The sequence below is a fragment of the Cervus elaphus genome, chromosome 14 (assembly GCF_910594005.1).
Source record: "Cervus elaphus chromosome 14, mCerEla1.1, whole genome shotgun sequence".
Lineage (NCBI taxonomy): Eukaryota > Metazoa > Chordata > Mammalia > Artiodactyla > Cervidae > Cervus > Cervus elaphus.
In genome coordinates, this window is record NC_057828.1 from 62,418,112 (window position 1) to 62,437,791 (window position 19,680).

Consider the following 19,680-nt stretch of genomic DNA (forward strand, 5'->3'; position numbering starts at 1 on the left):
CTAAACATCAAAATGTATTCATATAGGAACAATAAATTAAAGTTCTTCTTTGTTTCCTAGGATGAGATCCCCACTGGAATGCCTTGCCTGGAGTCAGTAACCATAGGTGATGATATTTGGGATGAGAACTGGTTACCTTTGCAGGCTAAAATGGGAAAAGAAAGTGGTGCTGCCTCTCACTTATTTACCTCAAGCCTTGGTGGAAAGAAACCATATTCATCACGTAAAGAATTGCCACAGAAGGTTAGATCCTTGGAAAAACATAAAGAAAATCATTACTGTTAATGTAATTACCCAAGCCTCAGTAAAGCTGTACATTCTGCATTTCATGAGGATTTCTCAGACAGTAATTCAGAAGAATGCATTTCCTGGCCCCTTCCTCCCTGCAAAGAAGACACTGTTAGGGAGGGAGACAGGATGAAACAGGGGAGAATAAACCATGGACATATTGTGTCTATCTACCCTATCAGTCATTATGATTTTTGTTTTATTGTTGGCACCTAGTCAGGGTCTTAGAAACTAGAAATAAAGTGTTTTCCCTAATTTAATTTTTGTTGCTTTAACCTTGTAATGTCTGGATCTGAGTATATTTACTAATATTGGACCCTATATATTTAAATTTTAATTTATATCACCCTGGCTATCAGAAAGAAGATACATCAACACTTAAGTTTCTGCTTGTTATTTGTGCCATTTTAATACTGAATGATTAGAAAAATCAACTAGCCATGAAGAATGTATTAAAGGTGATACTACACTTTTATGAGATCTGTGTGTTCAAAGGAATTCAGTGTGTTGAGTATGGACCAGTAAAGCAAGAGGGAAAACTCACATTGATAAGAAAGTTAATAAATATCTTTTCTTGTTTAGTTAGCATACACTACCTCTTTGCCTTTGCCTTGCCCAGGTTATCCTCCATATGAATCATGTGGCACTGTATCTCGGTTTAGTATCACAGTATTTTTTTTCTCTGTAGGATTGGTGTTTTTCTACACCCAAAGATATATGGGATGATTCATGGCAGCCTTCAGGCCTTGTGAATGGAATGAAAGAAGTTCAAATACCAGAAGGACTGGGTGGTCAAGAAAAACATATTGACACAGCCAGGGTTCAGAAGGTAAGTGTCTAATGAGTGTTACCGTGACAAGGTTTTTTTGAGGAAGTGCTTTCAATTTTAGAAGGTGAGATTCTGGTGAATGATCTTAGCATTTGGTAGAATACATGTACGTAAAAATGTATGTTTATTTAAAAATTAAATTCAGTTATCTTACTATAGTTATTCATAGAAAATTCTGAGCCTAGAATTAGAAGATTGATGAAACATTAGGGATAGAGAAAACAGGTATTTTTACTTAGCCATACATTTTAAGTTCTGTAGCTGCCCAATTATCTAGGCTAGTTTTTTCTGTTTTGTTGCTTTAGTAGAAAGCACTAACCCTGGAATAAAATCCATTTGTTTTGTGTTTCTCAAATATATTATGAGCATCCTGAAAATAGAAGGATAATTTGTGTGAATCATGAAATTTGGCTAATGGTCTCTGTACTTTTGTGCAGTACACTGAAAATGAAGGACATCATGTCTAGACTTGTTAAAAAAGCAGAGTCGTGGAAGATGAACCTTCTGAGTGATATATTTTCTGCAGAATGTGATTACTTTGCATGAGATTATTGATAAAGTATGCTGTATCACATAAAACAGTCTGTGTCGTAAATGTAGGTTTCTTAAAGCACAGATCTAGTTTTAAGATAAAGTTTTTTGCTTTGTTTATTCATGCATCAGCTGATGGACATTTGAGTTATTTCTGCTTTTCTGCTATTATGAATAATGCTGCTGTGACGTGTGTGTATGTGTTTCTACATGGACGTATGTTTTCAGTTTTCTTAGGTATATACCCAGGAGTTGAATTACTAGGTTCTGTGGTAATAAATCTAGCCCCTCCCACCCCACCCCATCCCACCCCCCAGTGGCTCAGCAGTAAAGAATACACCTGCAGTGTAGGAGACACAGGAGATGTGGGTTTGATCCCTGGGTTGGGAGGATCCTCTGGAGAGAGGAATGGCTAGCCCCCTCCAGTATTCTTGCCTGGGAAGTCCCATGGACAGAGGAGCCTGGTGGGCTACAGTTCATAGGGTCATGAAGAGTAGGACATGACTAAAGTGACTAAGCACACATACACATACGTGGTAACTCTATGTTTAGTATTTTGAGGAAATGCCAGACTGTTCTAAGCAGTTGCACCATTTTATATTCCCACCAGCAATCTAAGAGTGTTCCAATTTGGTCCACATCTTTGCCGGCACTTGTTATTATCTAATTTTTAAAATTATAGCCATCCTAGTGGGCATGAAGTTTTATGTTATTGTGGTTTGGGGCTGTGCTTTTGATTACATGTGTTAATGTTTTATAAATCATGAACATATTTCTTGAAAGTTGCCACTAACCTCTGGTCCCGTAAGGGTATATTTTCAGACAACCATTAAGGAGTCTTTGATAACTACAGAGCGAGAATCTGGCAGAGCAATGCTTCTTGAACTACACTGTTCATAGCGATCACCTGAGAATCTTGTGAGACTGCAGATTTTGATTGAGCAGAACTGGGCTGGGGACTAAAGTTCTCCATGTCTTAGAAGCTTCCAGGTGATGCTAACGCTGCTTGGTGGTGAATCACACTTTGAACAGCAGTGCTCTAAACTGCTGTGTGGAGGAAGAGACTCTTAACTTTTCACTTACGTGCTTAAACTGCCCACAGGTACTTGCTTTCATAGTGGCATACAAATTTAGTAGGCATTCACCCATGTTCTTTTCTTTTTTTCAGAGTGAAAAACTGTCAGAATGCATCTTAAATGTGTTTTAGCAATTTGTCTTTCTTCAAAATCATATTTATCAGGAAAGGAAAAAATGCAGCTTTTAGAAAACTATTTCTGATTTTGACTGAGGGGAATGGTAACTACTCCAGTATTCTTGCCTAGAGAATTCCATGGATAGAGTAGCCTGGTGGGCTACAGTCCATGGAGTTGCAAAGAGTCGGACACGACTGAGCAACTAACACATACTTTGACACACTGCTAAAAATAGGCAGCAGGGCTTAGTGTAAAAAAACACTTGCCTGGGAATTCTATAATTTAGAGCTTAAGCTTTACCACAAGTTTGAGCAAGTTGCCTTTTGGGGCCTTAAGGTATCCATCTGCAAAAACTGATTTTGACTAATGATATTTCCAGCCATAAAATCTTATCATATTAATGTTTACTTACCTAATTATCATCAAAGCTTCATTTCAAGAGAGAGTAAACCTAATGGGTAACTAAAGCACACACATGAAGTTGCATAAATTAATCAAAAATTTGAATCCAGGTCTTTGCTTTCCTGAAGTAGCATATTAAATGGTAAGGTAACTATGTGGGCTTTTAGAGATTTCGTTTTTGCTGCCCCAAAAAAGAAGCACAGCCATTTGTATATAATGTAATTATATAAGCCATATCCTTTGCCAGCCATGTTTAAAAATGAACAAGCTTTTTTGTCATGGAAGAGAAAAGGAAAGCCAGCTGATATTGAATGTCTTAACACACCAGTCTAAACACACAAAACTACATTTTCTATTCGTATAATTTTTGTTTCAGTTTACTCTAGGCAGATCCCAGGCCCTAAGCCACTTATGTGGGTTTATTATGGCAGCTCCTAGTGTGGCCCAGCTCGTTGTGTTAATGCCAGTTAGAAGATAAATGCGCTGAGTCACCCTGGGCTGTAACTATTTCAGCAATGCTCTGTCGGAAGATATAGGATCTATTGATTAAAACTGGGCAATTTACTTTAGCACAAATTGAGGCTTTGTTTGGGAATTCCATCTTTTCCTCTCAAACCTTGGTTCTTGGTACTCCATTTTGTCACTTCTCCTCAGGAGCCTTCCTTTAAAGCGGGTGTGTTCTCCTAGCGTGTTGTTGATGCTGCAGACGCAGTTAATGCCTCCTTCACAGGCACCTACAGGCCAGGTTCTGTTTCCCTAGCTGAGAATCACGAGCTCTTCGGGGACAGGGGTCGTATCTACTGGGAGGTGGTGTGATGGAGCAGAGAGTGCATAGGCGAGCCTGAATTTGGATCTCTGCCTTGTCCCTTACTGGTTGACACTGGATAACTTGCTCCGTCTCTTGCGAAAAGCTTTCTGCTAAGTGAAAGAAGCCATAATACAGAAGACACAATGACACCTAACCTAGAACAATGTTTTGATATTTCGGTGAAGAAACATGTGCTAACAGCCTGGCACTGTGCCTGACAACGAGTGCTCGGGGAATGTTATTTCTGTCCTTCCCTGCCATGTTTAGCAGCCCTGAGTACCATGTTTGCTCATAATACCTGTTCAATAAACACTTCTTAAATTAATGGTCCCTCAGTTGGAGAAGGACTTGTTTTCCAGAGAGTATCTCGATTCTTAAAAGTAGGGAGTTTTATTTATGATACAAAAATATTCTTTTGTATATAAATGAGGAAACAAAATAGTTCTTACTGTTAAATTAATAGTAACTTTTCACGCTTTTGCCCCATTTCCCCCATTCTGTAGCAACCAAATGTAAAGAGTGCCTCAGATTCTCCCATGTTGCCCAAACTAGAGGAGTTCTACATCTCTCTTATCCAGTCACAGCAGTCAGCAGAAAGCGGCCAGTTTGAGCCTAGCAGCATTCAGACTCCACCAAAGCAAATCCAGCTGTCCTCAACTCCTGCATTGGTCACTTCTGGGCCAGGTAGGTTGACAGTTGGCAGATGCAGTGGTTTGCCGTGTTGCTGAAAACTTTATCTTTTTCAGAACATAACTTGAAAAATTACAAACGTTAGCGTTTGTCTCAAATCCTCGTGTTATTTTTGGACTTAGTTCTTCCTTTTCACTTTGCCACTCTTCTTTTTTTCTGCAGTTTGGGGAGATGGTCAGGTTTATGCACCTTAAAGTTTGCCAGTTTTTAAGTAGGAAATCCTGTGAGTTCTGACAGAAGTGTACAGTCCTGTAGGCAGCACTACAATTATGGTAATAGAACATTTTTGTCAGTCTGAAAAGCTTCATGTGTCTTTGCAGTCATTCTCTCTCACTTCTCGTTGGCTTCTGGCATGTTACTTTCTCTTTTCTCGAATTTCATATAAAGGAAATCACAGTATGTAGTTTTTATGGCTGACTTCTTTCATTTAGCACAGTGTTCTAGAGATTCATCTATGTTGTTGCCAATGTCTAATGTTTTTTCTTATTTATTGCTGAGTAGTACACAGTAGTATGGACATATGACAGTTTGTTTATCTGTTCACCAGATGATGGGTTATTTCCAGATTTGGGTCATGAGTAAAACCGCTGTGAATGTTCAGCTCTTTGTGTAGACATGTATTTTTTATTTCTATTCATTAAGTACCTAGGAGTGGAATTGCTGGGTCACATGCTCACTGCATGTTTAGCTTTTTAAGAACTGTCAAAATATTTTCCAAAGTGACTGTGCCGTTTGGTAATTCACATCAGCAATGTACTTGATTGTTGATTGTTTTATATTCATGCCAACATACTATATCTCCAATCTTTTGAATTTACCCATTTTAGTGGATATGTAGTGGTATCTTATTGTGGTTTTAATTTATACTTCCCTGTTTACCAGTGACGTTGACTGTGTTTTCCTGTGTCTATGTGCCATTTGAATTACCTGTTCAAGTATTTGTGTATTTCTATTGGATTATGTTTTTATTGGCTTGTAAAAATTCTTCATTCTGGACACAAAGCCTTTGTCAGATGCTTATATTGCAAATATTTCCAGGTATATGGCCTGCGTTTTCATTTCCTTAACAGTGTTCTTGAAAGAGCAAGTTTTCCTTTTGATAAAATCAGATTTGTTAATTATTCTTTCTTTATGGTTTGAACTTTTTGTGTCCTATTTAGAAATCTTTCCTAACTCAAATAATTAACTTTCTCTTACATTTTCTTATAAAAGTTCTATAGTTTTAGGTCTTACATTAGGTCTGTGATCCAGTTGTTAATTTTTGTGTGTGGTGTAAGGATCAGTGTTTATTTTGATTACATATAAGTATTCAGTTGTTCCAGTATGATTTATTGAAAAGGCAGTTCTTGCTCCATTTAACTGCCTTGATGTCTTTGGCAAAAGCAAATAAGTTGTGTATGTGAGGGTCTTTTTCCTGACTTTAATTATGTTCTCCTGTGATTAGGTCAGCCTTTATACCCCTGTCTTGATTTCTGTGGCTTTATAATAAGTCTTGAAATCATACAGATTTGTTTGTTGTTTTTTTTTAATTGTTTTGACTATTCCAGGTCATTTTCCATATGAATTTTAGGATTAACTTAATTTCTACAGAAAGGCTGCTAAAATCTTTATTGAGATTAAAAAAAAATCTCTAGATTAATTTGGGGAGAAGTGATGTGTTAACAGTATTGAGTTTCCTTCTCTATGAGCATAATATAACCTTTTCTTGTTCTGTGCTTAATATGTTCTTTTCCTTTCTGGTGTATTTTTCATCTCAGAAGTTCAATTTATAATCTCTAGGGGTTTTTTTTTTTTGTATCTCCCCTCTTTCTCCTCAGTGTACTCATCATTCACTTCTTGAATACTTTGAGTGTTCTTGTGACAGCTGTTTTAATACCCTTATCTTGTGATTCAAGCATATGTATCATTTCTGCATTCTGTCATCTGTCATTTCTGAACTGGCTTCTACTAAATGGTTTTTCTCTTGATTACAAGTCATATTTTTCTGCTTTTTTGCACATCTGATAGTTTTTTATTGGATGGCAGGTACCAAATTACACATTGTTTTTTTGTTGTTGTTGTTTTTTCTTTTTTTCATTTATTTTTATTAGTTGGAGGTTAATTACTTTACAATATTGTAGTGGTTTTTGCCATACATTGACATGAATCAGCCATGGATTTACATGTGTTCCCCATCCTGAACCCCCCCCTCCCACCTCCTTCCCCATCCCATCCCTCTGGGTCTTCCCAGTGCACCAGCCCTGAGCACTTGTCTCATGCATCCAACCTGGCCTGGTGATCTGCTTCACCCTTGATAGTATACTTGTTTCAGTGCTGTTCTCTCAGAACATCCCACCCTCTCCTTCTCCCACAGAGTTCCAAAGTCTGTTCTGTACTTCTGTGTCTCTTTTTCTGTTTTGCATATTGGGTTATCGTTACCATCTTTTTAAATTCCATATATATGCGTTAGTATACTGTATTGGTCTTTATCTTTCTGGTTTACTTCACTCTGTATAATGGGCTCCAGTTTCATCCATCTCATTAGAACTGATTTAAATGAATTCTTTTTTAACAGCTGAGTAATATTCCATGGTGTATATGTACCACAGCTTCCTTATCCATTCGTCTGCTGATGGGCATCTAGGTTGCTTCCATGTCCTGGCAATTATAAACAGAGCTGTGATGAACATTGGGGTGCACATGTCTCTTTCAGATCTAGTTTCCTCAGTGTGTATGCCCAGAAGTGGGATTGCTGGGTCATATGGCAGTTCTATTTCCAGTTTTTTAAGAAATCTCCACACTGTTCTCCATAGTGGCTGTACTAGTTTGCGTTCCCACCAACAGTGTAAGAGGGTTCCCTTTTCTCCACACCCTCTCCAGCATTTATTGCTTGTAGACTTTTGGATAGCAGCCATCCTGACTGGCATGTAATGGTACCTCGTTGTGGTTTTGATTTGCATTTCTCTGATAATGAGTGATGTTGAGCATCTTTTCATGTGTTTGTAAGCCATCTGTATGTCTCCTTTGGAGAAATGTCTGTTTAGTTCTTTGGCCCATTTTTTGATTGGGTCATTTATTTTTCTGGAATTGAGCTGCAGGAGCTGCTTGTATATTTTTGAGATTAATCCTTTGTTTCTTGGTTTGCTATTATTTTCTCCCATTCTGAGGGCTGTCTTTTCACCTTGCTTATAGTTTCCTTTGTTGTGCAAAAGCTTTTAAGTTTAATTAGGTCCCATTTGTTTATTTTTGCTTTTATTTCCAATATTCTGGGAGGTGGGTCATAGAGGATTCTGCTGTGATTTATGTCGGAGAGTGTTTTGCCTGTGTTCTCCTCTAGGAGTTTTATAGTTTCTGGTCTTACATTTAGATCTTTAATCCATTTTGAGTTTATTTTTGCAAATTACAGATTGTTGACTGAATGACTGAATCTCTTTTTCTTCTCTCTTTCCTTCCTTTCTTCCCTCCCTCCCTGCTGTGTATATAGTATCTATCTATCAATTGTTTGGGGGTAATTAAATTATCTGAAATTGATTTGACTATTTCTGCATTTATTTTAGATTTCATTTGTCTGATTAGAAAAGCCTTTAGTCTGTTGGCCCTGCTAGGCAGTACCTTTCTGAGGGCATTGATGGGACTTGATGTCCTACAGGTATCTTTACACTGTAGCTAGAGGGAACACAGACTGTTTTGCCCCAACATAAACTGCAGTGATTGTTGTGCCTACTCCTTTCAGATAGGTTTTCTCCCTGGCCTTGGTGGTTTTCTCACAGGCATGAGCCAGGTCACTCCCTAGCCTGAGCCTCAAAGGGACCTCTCTGCAGGCCTCCAGCTGCTTCTCTGCCTATAGCTAGCTGCTTTTTCGCTTGTACTTTCCCCACTAATTCCAGACACCTTTGTTGTTTAGTCACTCAGTCGTGTCCGATCTTTGCGACCCCGTGGACTGTAGTCCTCCAGGCTCCTCTGTCCTTGGCCTTCTTGAATTCCATGCTCTGTCTTCTCACTGCAGTGAGACCTCCAGGCTCAGTGTGGACTCACCCTCCGTGTACTTCAGCCTGGGCTTTATCTTGGCCGTGAACTCAGGCACTCATAAAGCTTACTCCATTTGTTTCCCACTTCTCAGGGATTGCTGTCACGTAAGCTTGTTGATCAACGTCTGAGAGCTGTTGTTTTATTTATTTTGTCCAGTTTTCTAGTTGTTTTAAGCAAGAGAGATTGTTTTTCAATCCCGGTTTAATTAGCATCATGTCTGGAAGCTGAAGTTTTGTTGCACTCTTAAATTCTTTCATGTGTCCCTGCTTTCATATTTTTATAACTTTTAAAATCTGAACTCATAAACAGCTTCATATAAAACCCATTATTTTACTAGGACTCACCATCTCTTTTCCACTCCAGTGGGCATTAATGATAGTCTTGTGTTCAGAGTTTTACTTTGATAGAGTTGTGTTCAGAATATCCTGTCAAATTCTCCTTAATTTATCACAAATGTATGGCACATATATCACACGCCTAGTGCACTAGATGCTAAAGATAGAAAGATGGATAGGATATTGGATTGTACCTGATTTTTCTGAGGTTTTTTTTTTTTTGAAGTCTGTAATTTTAGGGTCTAGAGCAATGCTTTTCAGCATGTAGTCAGCGTACCAGTACTTGTCTATGAAGCATTTGTGATGATGGACAACACAGCAGCACTTTGCTTAGCTCACCTAGAGTTTTTTCCCTAAAGCAGGACCTTCTTGAAGGAAGCAGTGTGTTGGCTTAGGTGCTGGCACCAGCTCCTCCCATTGTAGGCAGGTAAGAAACAATTCATAGACCAGCTCCTTCAGTATCCCTGGTCCAGAGTACACACACAAGGTGCCTCGTATCCTCTTCTTTGCTCTTAGGAACTCTTGGCATTGGAATTCCCAGCAATGTATCTCATGGAAAAGACCCTTCTAAGTTAAACTAATTCCCAAGGAATTCTTTTCATGGCTGATAACTGGTTTTTGGAATTTCTTAGCAAACACAGTCTTGTTCAGTTTTGTTTTTAACACAGGCAGATGTGGAATTGGAATGACTTTGGCAATAGAGAAGGCCTATGGGACACTATTTTGCTCACTGCCGGAAGGAAGTAGGAGAGCTTAAGGATTCTTTCCTGGAATTGGAATTATATCCAGTTTATTTTTATGATGTCCTAGAAAGAGATCTCCCTTTCCTTGTTCACAAATACATGTTTTTCCTCTCATCTTTGACCTCACTCTGACCTTCCTCCTCCTTTGACCTCACTCTGACAAGAATTTATCTCGATGCATGATCCCCCATCCTCATTTCCTTTCCATTTGTTGACTGGTTTCTGAGCTTCATTCTCTCTTGATTTGCCATTGGTAATTTCACCACCTAACCATAAAATGGGGTTTCCTTGTGACTCAGTGGTAAAGAGTCTGCCTGCCAATGCAGGAGACGTGGGTTCAATTCCTGGGTCAGAAAGGTCCCCTGGAGAAGGAAATGGCTACCCTCTCCTGGAAAATAACTTGACAAAGGAGCCTGGCAGGTTACAGTTCATGGGATTGTAAAAGAGTCAGATGACTTAGCAATTCAACAATGACAACAACAAATCAAAAGATCATTGTAACAGATGTTAGTAAAGATGTAGACTGGGAGAGTGTGAGGACCTCCTGAAAAGACCTTTGTTTTCTTTCTTTTTCAGTGGAAGGCTCCCCAAAGAGCCTAGAGAATGAAGATTTTTCTAGTAGCTCTGCTATTACAGTGTTCAAAGATACAAGTCAGGGAGCCGTGGACCAGCTCTCTTTGATTTTGTCTCCTGAGCACCAGATTTCCCAGAAGCTCTACATTCCTCGAAGCACAGCTACTGCTGCCTTAGGAGCTGCCGCAAGGCTCGCCACATCCAAGAGCCTCCTGCACTGGTACCCCAGTGTGAAAAAGGTGGAGACATGAAGGCAGTGGGGAGGGAAAAATCAACCAGAGGCTTAGGGCGTGGTGACTTCCCAAGCCAAACCTAGAAGGAGGTATTGAGACAAAAACAGTATTTTGTTGACAAAGTTTCTAGACAAAGTTGATGCCTTTGTCTTTCTGTGAAACCCTTTGTTAGATTTATTATGCTCACAGTCCCCTTTGTTGTGTAAGTATTGATTTCTAACATTCATTATCATTTTCATGGATGATGTTTATTTTTCTCAGAGTTTTGTTCACCTTTGTTCAATGTAGAAGTTTAAAGGACTTTTCAGTTTCTATGTTTCTATAAATGTTTTTCTTGTATATATCATGACTGATAAATGTAAGCTGAAAAACTGTTTTGTGATCCATATTTAGTTAGAAAAAAATTGTTGCAGCTCTGTCTCCAGAAAGAGGATATCTGACTTTTAAGGCTGCTTTTCCTCATTTGAAAACTTCTATACCATAGAAGTAATCTACGGCTCCAATCATTGCCATCATTAATTCTTTGAAATACTAGGATCACTAAAAAAATCCACACCATGAATCTTTGGTCATGTGAACCCTTTTACATTAAAAAAAAAAAAGATGAAACTATCTTTCAGTGTAGGCAGTTTCTTGAAGACTTAACAAGAAAATTAGAGACTAGTTGTTGAAACTAGCTGAGCCATCTCTGCAGTCATCATAGTTCTCTGGAGCCTTAATGTAACAGTAGCTAAACAGTGGTATTGTTTAAGCTTTTATAGAGCATGCACTCACACTTGTGAAACACTCAGTCATGTCTAACTCTTTGTGACCCCATTGACTGTATAGCCTGAGGGGCCAGGCTCCTCTGTCCATGGAATTCTCCAGGCAAGAATACTGGAGTGGATAGCCATTAGTCCAGGGATCTTCCCAACCCAGGGATTGAACCCAGGTCTCCCTCATTGCAGGCAGATTCTCTACCATCTGAGCCACCAGGCAAGCCTGCATTATAGAGCGTGATGTTCTCTGAAGTCCACTTTATTATAGGAAACTCTGTTTAGCTCTTAGTGTAAACCATCAGGAGAAGAGACTGAAAGGTGAAATTAAAAAATGTGAATGATACCAATTTCTTTGTGGTAAAATACAAGACTTATCCCCAAATTAAAAAAAAATCCAATACGGAAGCATTTCTTAGTGGTAAAATCAGAGAAAGAGGTGTGAATTACAGGCCTGCTGCGTGTGACTAGATTCTCACCCTCCTAGCCCCTCTTCTAAGGCCTCCTGCTTTGACATTAAGTGGTAGAGCTGGCTCCTAGTTCCTTTCTTTCCTCCTACAATAAGGAATGTCTCCTCTGTTCTGCTCAGTCAGTCAGCAAAATGTCTACTGAGGAAGGGGGTGAAATGAGAGTAAATATCAGAGTGCATTTTTTTTTTTTTTTCAGAGTGCATTTAAATGTAGAGTATTAATCGTTAAAGCTTCCTTCTTAGGATGAAGTGATCATGAAACAAACCCAAAGTCTCTTAACTATTGAGTGTTTTGGTTTAAACACCTTAGAGCATTTTTAATGCAGTAAAAATCTCAAATCCAGATTCACCTTTAATTCTAATATATCTATAACAGTGATGGTATACTAATTAACAAAAAAAATGTAATCTGAAAACATCACCGATCATTGACCCAGAAAGAACAGGTTTCCCATTTGGGTTTTTGGGGTTTTGTATCAGACAGCTTTATTGGAGAAGGCAGTCGAAGAGTTATATGAAGGGTCAATTAACAGTTAAATATCACTTTGACAGTTAAATGTCATGTATGATACTCAACTGTGATATGAACTGGAACAGCTGTTTTTCATATAGGTTTTTGTAATTATCCCCAATTTGTTTCTAAAGAAGAAAACTCATTTTGAATGATTGTTCAGAGAAAAAGGCAAGTTTGAGTTCTACTCTTCACTTCTCCAGATGGACAGTCACTGGGTTCCAGAAAGAGTGAATCTGGTAGAAGCAGTCTTTACATATTTGTTACGTCAGGTTGTAACTCTCTCTATAACAGCACAAAAGTACCAGCAAGAACCCTGCCAACACTGGGTAACCTGATGGTGACTGATTTTACACTTTGCCAGTTAGATGGGGATTATGGAATCACTGTGTTATTAAGGCTCTTTCAGAGTCCTTTCTCTTTGCAAATGACCAGATCGTTTAAAACAGAGCTGTCTCAAACTTGTGTGTGTCAACACACTTTGACAGAGGCCTGTTTGGTAATGAATAGTTAAGATCTTATTTAAATTAGAAGAGTGAAGGAATGAACCTTTGAGAGGCTTGTACAGTTTGACTACTTGACTTTGACTAGGACAGCCAATCTGCCAATATGTTTCCCTACCTTCTCCCATGAGGTGGGCTTTGTTTGGTGATTAACTGAAATAGCTCAAAGCATCAAACAAATTTAATAGATCATTTGAAAATGAGTAAATAGGTTTCTGAATATGGGCAGGAGTAGCAGTAAGAAATGTTGAAAAGATAGGGAAATGCTCATGGTTTAGGAGTAATTGTATTTTATTGTCAAAAGAGGGGTTGACATCTACTACACTTAGAAAAACCGCCGTCCCCTCCCCATATTTTTGGTGTTAAAGTTAATCTGTTAGAAGTAGTGGCAGTCCCCAAGGAATGTTAAGGGGGCAGTGGGAGCCTGAGGTGTGTATTGAGGGCGTGGAGGGTTGAGAACACACAGGAGACTCCTGGCCATAAACTCCTTAGGAGTAGAAGAGACAGAGTGACTTTACTATTAGCCACTCAGGTTTTAACTCCAGTGGCTTGTAGTCAGTACCCCTCTCCTGTCCAGAAACAAACCATGGGAAGTCGAAAGAGGGCCATGCCCGCCGCACTGAACCATGCCTTTTCCCTCTCACTCTCACACATTTGAGATGCCCCTTGTCCGTTTCAAGGCATAGGGGTGACTAGAGACTTCTGCCTGCAGTCAGACTATGTCTAGCCTAAAGACTTAGATTTGTAGGATTTTGATGTAGAAAGGATGTCAGATTAGGAAATTCGAAACCTAGACTGACTGACTTGCCTGTGGTCACACAGCTTAAATTCCCATGTCTGCTGCCTCCTAGCTCAGGGACCTTTCCACAGGAAAATAGTGCAACACCATCTTGTGTCATATCAATGATTTGATGCCAGAAAACATACTTAAGTTTGGTACTTAAGTCCAAAATAATGGTGATTCTGATAGGTAGCTGAGCAGTCCCTGGTGTTGGTGGGAAAAGAGGTTGATCTACAAAGATATCATGTTCTTCACTGTGTATAGCTTAAATAACAGTGGGCCAGTTCTGCGGCTGAAGAATCTGGACAGGGGAATCTTTGGGGAGATGAGAAACTAGAATCTTACAAAGCAGTCCTTCTGAGGCTTCCTATTAGCATCTATACTAGATGATAACAAGGCCTTTCTAACAAACTTTTGGTATCTTTTCAGAATTAAAATTTGTTTTATTTATATGTACAGTGCTACATTGTTCATAATTTTGCGGGAGCTATCACCAAGACATTTAAAAGATTTCATTTCCTATAGTCCATTCAGATTATGACATTTTTCAGGATGTCAGCGAAGGCGCCTGTGAACTAAATTTGTCCACATGCTTTGAAAGCAACCCTATTCCTAACAGCCAGGTGTCATTTGTCTCGGTCACCAGTCAGCCGAGTAAGTTCTTGGTGTCATAAGCCTTTTGGAACCAGAATACCTTAATCTCTGCTGTACTTCACACCATGGTAGTCAGAAATTGTTTTAACTTTTCAGTCGAGGGCTCCTTTAACATTAAAATCATCGTGTACCACTTTTCACATGAAATTGAGTGTTTGATGTACCCCAAAACTGAGTAGAGAACTTATTCACAACTAAATTTTCTTGGTTATAAGCATAGATTTCAGGAAATGCTTTTATTTTTCTATTTGGTATAAACTTTGTCTTATATTTCTGTTAAATTTTTAATTTATGGAAAATGGTTATATAGGAACCAGTGTTTACTTGGTTATTATTTCTGGTACAGTTTAGATAAAAAATTGATGAGGAAACCAAGATATGATTCTCTGCCCTCTAAACTTCTGTTACAGAACTCATGGGAAGTTATTGGTCTCAAAGAATTATGATCAGCCTAATTCTTGGAGTTTGAAATAGCATTTTGTTTGATTTATTTAAATATTTATGAAGTTGGAATTTGTTTTGTCAAAAATGTTGAGGTGTTTTTTTGTGCTTTTTGTTGTGATGATTCTGCAGGAATGAAAATTTCACTTAAATATGTGACCTAAAGAACTTAATGGAGTACAATACAAAGTTCCATTATACAGTAAAAGCAAAGATTTGACATTCTTCTTGACTAAAATATTTGTCTTCATTTTGGGCATGACCTCTTTATTCTTCACTTACTTTGACCTTTGTGAATCTTTGCTATCCTGTAGATAAATACCTTAATTCCATGAAATTGGAGATTCTTTCACACTGGAGCCTTTTAAGTACTTGGCAGCTACTCAAAGACTCGTTTTCTTTCTCTTGTTCACAGCAATGTTATCGAATCTTTATAAGTTGTCTCCCAGTTTCTTAAATGCTCTCTGGGGACTATTCTACACACTGATCACCAAACCTCATCCCATCTTGCTGTGACAGGAGTTCGGTGCTGTTTCAGTCACTTCCTGCATTTCCTGATTCCGCATACTGAAACTTTCCTGCAGTAGCTCTTCTGCCTAGAGCATAGTATTTCCAGGTACTTCTCAACTCCATTTAGGTGATGTCTGGTACAAACTCTTCCTTAATCTGTCATTCCAGAGGACCATAGTAGAAACCAAAGACTGAGCTCAGTTCATTTCTTACTGCAGCAAAAGACTTCTTGACAAAAGTATCCTGTTACTGCAGTACTGTTACTCATATGTTCTGATAAAAAAACATCTCTTCTCATGGCCATATTTATGACAATACCTGTCAATTAAATGACTGTATATGTAACATTTAGACTACTACTAGGCAAAATGTATCCCCACAGATTGTTCCTTATTTCCTCCTCATGATACCTTCCTCCTAATGGATGCAGGTCTTTGCCTAGAGGGATGAAACTTGAGCAGACATATCATAGGTTTATCCTCTCTTTTCTGAATTTTAAAAGCAATAACTTTTCTTGTACTGATCAGAAGTGGAATAGAGGCCTGTCAGATTGTACCTCTTAAATGTCTCATTAGTCCTCCTGGTTCTCTGTAGAGTTATTGAGTTGAGAGAAGAGGGGTGGAACTTTTGACTATAATTAAGTGATAACATCCTTCTTATGTCTCACATTGTAGGCAGTGGAACATCTGTTTATGATCAAGTAGAATGTTTTTCAACAACCTTTTCTGCAGTTGATGCAGATTTATCTTTGATAAACTATTTGGACTCAGAAACTTAACTTCACCAAAGCTTTTTGGTCTTCATTTACTTTCTACATGGAATTGATGCAACAGTTGACTTTATACAGATTTATAAGGCTCAATAAAGTTGCCTCAAAACATGAGTTAAGAGAAAAATTGTGAGTTTTACAATAAAGGCCAAAATCAGTTCTAGCAAACATCATGGAATTATCAATAAACCTGCATTCTGTACTGGCTTTGCTTAGAATCACTTCAGATTTACAAAGTTATTCAACATTCAATTTTTGGTATCAATTCTAGAGTTCTGTGGAATTTTTGTCAAGTATTCTAAGCTTAACGAAATTAATGTCCAGTGATGCTACTTTGTTCTTATACCAGATCATAAGTATGGAATACTCTTGAGACATAGTTTTATTAAAGACTATTTGTTTGAACAACTTGGCAAAATCACATTTGATGTGAATGTAATGTTTAAGAATTTCCAAGTTCTATATGCTGTGTATCACTGATCCCAAACCTTTTATGGGGTTATTAACTTTTGTCAAATACTGAGAACTATCCAGTGTCAGTAGTGTATGACTCTGTGACCCCATAGAATTCTCCAGGCGTGAATACTGGAGTGGGTAGCCATTCCCTTCTCCAGGGGATCTTTTTTTTTTTTTCCAGGGGATCTTTATGAGCCAGGGATTGAACCCATGTCTCCCAATTGCAGGCAGATTCTTTACTGTCTGAGCCACCAGGGAAGCCCCCAGAAAGTGCACATTCATACAAAATTGTTCCCAATTTTCTAGGAGTCCATGACTCCTAAAACCCACCTTACACATTCTTGAACAGAAAAAGATCAAGAAAATCACCCTTTTCCACCCAGGCCCTACCTCCATCCCTGGTGTCCCTGCCACCATCCACTAGTTGCCTGAGATATAAATCTCGGAGTAGGATCATTCTTGACTGCTCTCTGCCCTTCATCTCACATCCAACCCATCATAAAAGCCTGTCAAACGCTACCTCCTAAATAGCTTACCAGCCCTGCTGTTTCTCGGCGGAGCATGGCCACCACCTTAGAGTCACCTCCTTTCTGGCAGGTTGGCAGGTGTTCAATACATTTCAAGTGAGTGAATGAGTAAACAGGACAGAGAATGGGATATAATTCAGGTCAGTTGAAATCTTGATCTCGTTTTTGCTAGTCTATATTCTGAATGTCTATTAAACAGAAGGCTTTAGTGGGAAGAGTCTGATCAAATATGAGCAAATAGCCCATGTAAACTTTGAATTTCGAGTTGAATAAGGAGCACATCTCCCAGATGAGAGAACTGAGTAGAAGGACTGGAGATGTTTTGTCTAGATTATTCTTCTGCACAAACCATATTTGGTTATTTTCCCAGTTTGGCTTATGAAAGTGCCAAAATAAAAAAAAATAAAATAAAAATTTTATATTTGCAGCTTCTCAGCAACCAGCTTCTTAGCTTTCTCTCAGAGAAGTTTGATTTACCAGATTGGCTCCTTATAGTTTATGGCTCTTCATTCTTGGAGGCACACCTGTGATGTCCCATCTTATTTTCCAGAAACTCCTTTCAGCACCACAGACCCCAGTTCAGTGATCAAACAAAAGAAATTGATTAAAATTGTTCTTTGGGGTTAATATATTAGTTTGGACGTAAGCTGTTTTTGTGGGCTTTCTCAGTTGGGGCTAAACTGAGTTGTGTAATGGGGGGTGGAGACAGGCAGGATTGTGACAGTGCTACTTATAGTTTCAAATAATGGCCTCCAGGGGCAAAAACAAAATGAAAGACACCAGAGAATCTGCTCTTCTTACCAAGAAACTGCTTCTTAGTTTTTGGTGGCTTTTATGTCATTAATACTTTTAAAAGTACTGTTTTATGTCATTAATGCTTTTAATGACTTGGGAGGTTCATGTTGTGAGGTTTCTGTTTTGAATTGAGTGTAGTGATTTGCAGCTAAAGAAATGAGCACGGGGGAACTGCCGCTGGCTTTCAGCTTGCTAGATGCAAAGGTTAAATTGAAAATTCACATTGAAAAATCAAGTGCTTGTGACTGCCCATTACCAGCATTTCCAAGCCCACAGGAAGGGCAGCAATTTGCCAGCTTGGCCCTGTGTTTCAGTCTCCTGGGGGATTTTCAAAAAGGTCTGCAGCTTGGACCACAGCATCCTTCAAAGGTTTTGGTTTTATTGGTCCCAGGTGTTCCGATAAGCTGAAGGGCCAAGAACTACTATGCAAGAAGATAATCCCAACTACAGGAAAAACTACACACTGTGTCCTGACCTTTCTCACCATGAGCTTTATTTATTTTTTATTTTTTTAGCCACATGGCATGTGGGATCTTGGTTGCCTGACCAGGGGTCGGAACCCACATCCCCTGCATTGGAAGCTCAGAGTCTTAACCACTGGATGATGAGGGAGGTCCCCTCAACCATGATGATTCTTATGGGAGGGCTTAGAGGAGGCTGTTGTTCAACTTTTTCAAACTATTCCTGCCGCCCCCTTCAGCCTGCCCGATTCCTCGTCCTTTGCCTCATCTGAAAAAAGGACCAAGTGTTACAGCCCCATGACAAGTGTGGGAAGGACATGCCCAACGGAAGGACCACCAACGGGTGGTCAGTAGTAACTGGTTTACTCTTTGTTAACCAGTTCTCATTTTATCTTGATTGGACAAGAGAAACTGTTACAATTGGAAACTTGATATGAAATGTTAACAAAATTCAGTTTCCTCCTGTCTTTGGAAGAAATCTATAGCAGTGTTGGGGTGGTCTGGTGTCACAGAAGGCATTAGCTGTGGGTATGTTGCTAAAACTTCCCAGGCTTTCCTTCAAGACCGGATATAGCTGAGCTTAGAACAGCAACTGCTAAAATGGAACAGACAGCAAGAGTGAAAGTGTGCAAAAACCTCGTGGGAGTTTTAACTTGAGGATTATAAACCCAGGATTTCTCTACCTGAATTACCTCTCAGAGTAGATCGGGTGATGGGAATATTTCACCAAAGCTGGATTTTTTTTTTTTTTTTCAAAGCTGGATTTAAAAAAAAAGGCCGTGTTCTAAATTAATTGAAGTTCATGGTTCTTCTGAAATCAGGCTTTGCTCTTTCCTCACTGCTAGGTGGCGCTCTGGGACAAGAGTTCTGTTGCCAACCCTGATGCTGAAAGTCTTTTCCTTGACATTCTATTGATACACTGTAGAGTTTCAGTGTTGGAAATGGATAGACCTTGGAGCTCACCTTCAGCTACCCTCTCTTTTTTTTCTTGAAAAAAATAAAGTGACATAAGTGACTTCTTTGGGAAGTAAGGGTCTTAGAGTAATTCTCATAGAGGGGCCTTACCACAGTTTAAACTTTCTTCTAATTTGACCCCATAAGAAGCTACCACAGAGCTCTCTTTACGGAACTTGGACTTTAACACTGTATGTACATCTTTATCACGTAAAGGTATGGGGGAAGCTCCAACATAATCACATTTGGAAGCTAAAACTACTGATGCTACCGTGCTCCACTGAAAAAATTCTAAGGAAAAAAAGTCACCTTTCCATCTTTATTTTGGACTTTCCAAGCAGATATACTTTTCTCTCTTTTATAAATTTCTGTTGTTAAAAAAGATGGAAACTTTTACAATTAAAGCACATGTTGAGTCTTTAAAAGGATTTTCTTATCCCAAGGTTTTCAATGTTGTATGT

At 38.8% G+C, this 19,680-nt stretch overlaps 1 protein-coding gene across 3 annotated transcripts in view; it reads left to right on the top strand.

The window, feature by feature from the left end:
* TDRD5 (tudor domain containing 5) overlaps window positions 1–10,911 on the top strand; it is a 101,327-nt gene extending 90,416 nt beyond the window's left edge. For all 3 annotated transcript variants that reach the window (XM_043924353.1, XM_043924354.1, XM_043924355.1), the window contains 4 exons: window positions 61–243; window positions 977–1,117; window positions 4,555–4,735; window positions 10,404–10,911. In XM_043924353.1, the coding sequence (XP_043780288.1) occupies window positions 61–243; window positions 977–1,117; window positions 4,555–4,735; window positions 10,404–10,651 (753 nt within the window). In that variant the 3' untranslated portion in view covers window positions 10,652–10,911. The remainder of the gene's footprint in view (window positions 1–60; window positions 244–976; window positions 1,118–4,554; window positions 4,736–10,403) is intronic.
* Window positions 10,912–19,680: the final 8,769 nt, after the last annotated feature.